General features: G+C 42.3%; 2 protein-coding genes across 2 annotated transcripts in view; both read left to right on the top strand.

The window, feature by feature from the left end:
* The window catches only part of LOC139201110 (ubiquitin-conjugating enzyme E2 H-like), a 160,483-nt gene that overhangs the window by 112,370 nt on the left and 42,113 nt on the right, over window positions 1-6,000 (top strand). The gene's annotated exons all lie outside the window — the stretch shown is intronic.
* Window positions 1-6,000, top strand: part of magi2b (membrane associated guanylate kinase, WW and PDZ domain containing 2b) — a 70,189-nt gene that overhangs the window by 49,261 nt on the left and 14,928 nt on the right. Inside the window, exons 9-11 of the mRNA XM_070830323.1 lie at window positions 102-284; window positions 3,556-4,085; window positions 4,724-4,892. Of these exons, the coding sequence (XP_070686424.1) occupies window positions 102-284; window positions 3,556-4,085; window positions 4,724-4,892 (882 nt within the window). The remainder of the gene's footprint in view (window positions 1-101; window positions 285-3,555; window positions 4,086-4,723; window positions 4,893-6,000) is intronic.

Raw genomic sequence — 6,000 nt, 5'->3', positions numbered from 1 at the left:
CTTTCATTTCAAGCAAAATGATGTGACAAATCACATGTAGAAGGTTTCTAAATATCAAGCACATCCAAAATATCACACTTCAAATCCTTTTCTCCCTGCAGAGAAGCCATTGTTTACGAGAGACCCAACCCAGCTGAAGGGCACCTTCCTGTCGACAGCCCTGCAGAAGAGCAACATGGGATTTGGCTTCACGATCATAGGAGGTGACGAGCCTGATGAGTTCCTGCAAGTGAAGAGTGTAATACCAGACGGACCTGCCGCTCAGGATGGAAAGATGGACACAGGTAATTATGTGTACCAATGCAGAATTTTGACAACCAGTTGAGAAATAAATTGAGGTTTAAACAAACTTGAAGCTGTCACTGCTGTCACAGCTGATACCGTAATACTGTGTTTATAGAAATGCTTAAGCACAGCCTCATTATTCTGACACCTCAATATTATGGACTATAATTTCCTGACAAAGCAGATCAAGTGCAAAGACTTTTTGCTGGCTGAGTTTCAATTTCATACAAGCAGGTTTTTACCAGCCTGTTGGGTAATTTCTGTCAACATTTCTTGTACCTAAAAAGCTGAGGGGGGGGCAGTAGAGTGTCAATATTCAGTAAATTTGATGCTGCAGTGTAAGGTTGGCATCAAAAGTTAGCCTTGTACCTCTGCCAACTCAGAACATTTTTTATCATAAGCACTGGTGCTTTAGTTAGTTTTATGGCTTCAGCTGACAAAGGTCACCCTCATAGACCTCCAAAATCACATCCACACACTTGCCATGTTTGTACTTGATATATTGTCTTCAGTGATTTAGTGACACACTCAATTCAAAGTCTTCCCAGTGCTCAATATCCATAAGCAGTCAGTGTCTCAATAGTTAATCTCACCTCCTCAGTAGTAATTTGGAACATCATTGTTCCATTAAGGAGATATGAACGTGTAAAGCATGTTTTGCTGTTTGCTTGATTGGCAGGTGACAGTCAGTTGCTGGTTATAGTTCACAATTGTTTGTGCAGCCTCAGCTTTGCCAAACCTGGACTTTGGGGCTCTAGTGACCAACAGAGAAAGCAGTAATAAATCACTAGGTGATGTTTTGTAGTCCTGATATCCCTTTGTTAACCAAAAGAAATGTCTCCTTTCATCCAAATGAACTCTTCCATTAAACTTTCACCCACAGTACCAAGGGTTGGACTCATACTACAAACAGAAGGAGGCACTTTTATTTGTCCCATGGACATGCTGTTTTTTCCTCTTATGGTCAAATTTTGTTGCCTGCACCCTGTCTTTAGCTGTTTGAGTGCAGATGTTTGTGAATTTTTTACAAATGCAACTCAGACACAGTTGATGAAATTCTTTTAACCAATTCAATAAATAAATTGTATCATTGATGAGAACACAATTGCAGTGACATTCCAAGAACTGTTGAAGTGCAACTTAGAAATGAATAACTTAGTGCTAGAGGTTTCCGTATCCCCAGAAATATCAACTTATCTTAAAAGGGACATCACTGGCCCTTGGTGGCATATTTGGGGTGCCCTAAATTTGTGCCTGTAGCACCGTGTGTCCCAGACAAGGACTTCAGTTTCCTCTAGGCACACTCTCTGTCCTCTGTCGGTGCGCTATAACGTTCCGCTTTTAATGGGAATGAGAGGAACTGATTTGATTGGCCATAACTGACACCAGCCCGCACAACACCTACTTCATTAGGAGATTAGTTTCTGCTTTTACAGCGGCACTGCAGCGGCAGTATTACTACACTAATAGCAGTGGTTGCAGTTTTATCAAATATCAGTCATACACAGGTACACCAGTGCTGTGAAATTGTCCCACACTTTCAAAAACAGTAATTCAGTCTCACACGGTTTACTTAGTGATTACAGAGACCCTGCTGCATGTGTAAGGTTAAGATTGGATCCTTGCAACAAACTGTGTGTTATTCATTTGTGATATCCTTGAATAGACACCTGATCCCTTCCTGTTAATCTACTGTGGTTATGTTTTTTAGGTGAGAGCAGAGCCTTCCATAGGTCACTTCTTGGGGTCCTCCAGGTTACAGAGATAAACATTTTATTATAGAAACAAACCTCTTTTTAGGCCTAACCTTAAAGAGCTGGTTTAAGTCATGGTGGGCTGCAGCCACAGGCTCAGAGAGGGAACTATGTATGAGGCTTTATGTGTGCTCTGCTCTGAACCTGTGAGCTGGCCCCATGCCTGGCACGGTTGGTGCCTAAACTGCTCATTTAGAGCTCATTTCAGAGCTGGGAATCCTCCTTCCTGCTCTCAGCTCCTGCTTTCATGTCTCTCTCCCTGCCTATCAGTTTCTCTTTTATCTGGAATCCATCTCTCTCTATTTTATCTCCATCCCTCTCTTTGTCTCTCTGGCTTACCCTTTATTATGGTTCCTTATCTAACCATGTCATCTGACACTTCTCCTCTGCTCTCAGCCTCAGTATATTTTCATCCTCTTTCTCTTTCTACCTCTCTAGTTTTTCTCTCTTCATCCCTCTGCCCTGGTCTGTCAGCCTATTCCTCTCTCTCTGTTCTGATTTCTCTCTCTCCAACTTGCTCCTCTCCGCTCTGTGACATTGCCAGAGCTGCTCACACACATGCACGCGCACACACGTTCACACTGACACATGCACACAGTCACACACAGACACTCCCTGGCTGAGATTAGCTGGCCTATTTGAGCTGTGCGGCATTGCTCTTAGGGATTGTGTCTGACCGTGCATGTGACATGTATGGTGTGTGTTTATGTATGTGCACATGCTCATGGTAGTGTGTGTGTGTGTGTCCACATGTGTGCATGTGTGACCAAGAGTGCCTCCAGAAGTGTGAAATAGAGGATTTGAGGCAGCTGCATTTGTCATGGGGCTGTGATTTTAAAGCTGAAATCCATAACTTTCTGCACGTTCAGACTACAGCAGAGATGACAGAGTATCTAGTGTCGCATTTGTGAAGGTGTTTCAACTCGTAATTGGTTTGCAGGAAAATGTCCTCGACCAACCCGATATGATGAACATGAATGTAAAATTTAGTGTACTGATGAAATTAGATCGCATAGGCACTGCCAGCCAGGGCAGGTGTGACCTGCCAAGGACAACTTTTTTCGCACACAAGATCAACAGTGACACACATTTATATTTTGTGTGCAACTACTGAAGTATTGGAGATTTTCATAATTAGAGTCTCTCTGGATGCCAGTATGCACCAGATGGTCATCATATTCACAGAGACATACCAAGACACTGACCCTATCTCTCTCTCACCTCACTGTCTCACACATACACTTGTACATTGCCTGCAGTGGAAATGAACTGACATTATATTCCTGTGTGACACTTGAGGGACAGTGTGCCTCTTCTGTGTTGCTGCAGCATCTCTTGATACCGCTGAGATTTGACATTTATGGCAACAGACGGTGACAAGTTGTATTTTTGCAGCACCGTATGTTTACACATTAACCACTGAGACCAGATCCCATGGTGTGTGTAACATGTATCATCCTGTAGTGTGAGGGTGACTGAAGTTGTTGTGTCATTCTCATCTCTCCTTCCTCCTCAGGTGACGTCATTGTCTACATTAATGACATCTGCGTGCTCGGCACCACGCACGCCGATGTGGTCAAGCTTTTCCAGTCTGTGCCGATCGGTCAGAGTGTCACCCTCGTGCTTTGTCGAGGCTATCCACTGCCCTTTGACCCGGAGGACCCAAGTGCTGCTGCAAGCACCTCCATGACCCCCATCGGTCTAGAACACCGTCCCCTGGTGGTAAACGGCCGGAGCAGCTACGACCCCTACCTAGAGTATCTGTCTTTGAGCTCCCAGCTGCCTCCTCAGGCTCTGGCCCAGGCCGGGGCTCCTCATCCCGGGGACACACATCTAGATGGCTCATCCCTGCCACCTACCACACCTGGCTCGGCATCTGCACTCACACCTCATGATGACAACGTGTCCATGGCCTCCTCCGGCACTGTAGGGGTTGCTGGGGCAACAGCACAAGGGGCAGAGCTTCTGACAGTTACTATGGTGAAAGGGGCGGAAGGATTTGGGTTCACTATTGCCGACAGCCCCACTGGTCAGCGAGTAAAGCAGGTGATGTATCGCGATCATCAGCACATCTCGTCATTCACTCAGTAGATCATGAATAGTAGAAAGAGTTCAGGCCTTAATGTTTTCTGGTAGCAAATGTGTTCTGAGTTTTTAAGAGTGAAATCTCAGTAGTCAGCTAAACTCGGTGGTCGAGTTGACTGAGACATTAAACTTGAGGCAGTGTTCAAACAGTAGTTCAAGGTAAATTTAATTCAGTCAATGCCACTAAGTAAAAAGAGATTGAGATAATGAGAACAAAGTTAGCTCATCCTGGGAAGGATTCGCTATCTAATATAGCAGTGAATGAAGAATGTCCCAAAGTGTAAACTATAGAATAAAAAATCCCAACCTTTGTACTTGGAATCTCGGCTGTAGGGAACAGATGAATTAGAGAAGATGAGCTGCAATGTGACAGATGCTATTTCTCATCCCATTTGTATTTGTACAGTAAACCATCTGTTTTAACAAGAAATTTGTTTTACGTTTAGTATTTATATATAATATATATATATATATATATATATATATATATATATATATATATATATATAATAAAAGTTAGAGATCAGACAGTTGCACAAAATCAAATCACAGAAAGTCAGATTATGTGACAGAGGATGTGCTGTATTGTTGTGGTCCAGGTGCTGGAGCCGGGCACACAGGGAGCGTCGGGGCTGATAGAGGGAGACCTGATCCTGGAGGTGAACCAGCAGCCAGTGGCCGCAGCTGGACATGGACGAGTGGTGGAGATGCTCAAAGAGTGTCCTGTTGGAGCCGAGGCGACACTCCTCATACAGAGAGGAGGAACAGGTGAGATTGGAAACGTGTAGATAATATATCTAAAGCCAAATGAATCAGAGACTCTATCAATAAAGCCTGTTTTATGTTGTAATGACTATACTTTTTATGCTCCTTTTGCTTTTTATAGGTAGTCAATTTTCTAGTCTTTATCACCTGGTGATTGTCCCTGATCTATTTATGTCAGCAGTGGTGGCAAAAAATGATTACAGTTTAGTTAGTATCAAATTACAAGTGGCATTTTTTACCTTTAAAGACCCAAAATAATTTTAGCAAAAATAAAGAAGGGTCCAGTGCAAGAACAACTGGCCAGCTAAATATAAGTTGGCTTCTGACTGAGATGCACAAATATCAATGTTTCTGTGCATCTTCAACTCCAGCTGCAGCTTTGCAAGAGAGGAGTCAAGTAGATTTGACAGTGAGAGCTGAGAGAGCAAAAGAAATTTTGATTATGATAATTTTTTGAGACCTGTTCTATTTTTAAACACATTCAAATCACAGTGGCCCCTTATTTGGATTTTATTTAAGTCTGTAGATGAGATTTTATTTCTGGAGTATTAAATAGTTTAGAAGATGGAGGAATAACTTTGCTTGGTGCAAAACTGGGCAAATTATTATATTATTTCTTTAAATAACAACAATATTTTCCTGAAAGTGTAATAATTCAGGATTGTTTCACAGACCATTAATTTCTCTATGCTGATTAACAAAAAATGAAACTTTAATGTTTCTCATTGGAAAATTCGATCATTGCAGGAGCAGATGGCCACAGGTCACATTATCAGACACTAGAAAATTGAAAAAAAAATTAAAAAATTGAATGTGCAATAATATAAACAACATGTACACAGTCCCATTTGTGATCTTCAAAGTGTCAACTATATCTTGATCACAGATCAAATATGATTTATCCCTGTGTGTGGTTGACCACCCACCATCCTGTCTGAGTGTCTGTTTGGAAAACTATTGTTCCAGATCATTGTCACAATGGCACAGCGTTTCCTCCTCCACCCGCTTAGATTTTAAGCAAGCATTTAAGTTTGACTGATTTTATTGTTGGCTTTCTGTGTGTTCAAAGCCTGTCATGTTGGCACACATTGAGTCCCCATAACAATGAGCA

This window comes from Pempheris klunzingeri, chromosome 5 (assembly GCF_042242105.1).
Source record: "Pempheris klunzingeri isolate RE-2024b chromosome 5, fPemKlu1.hap1, whole genome shotgun sequence".
NCBI lineage: Eukaryota > Metazoa > Chordata > Actinopteri > Acropomatiformes > Pempheridae > Pempheris > Pempheris klunzingeri.
The sequence above is the reverse complement of the archived record's forward strand: the minus strand, read 5'-3'. Positions and strand labels throughout refer to the sequence as shown.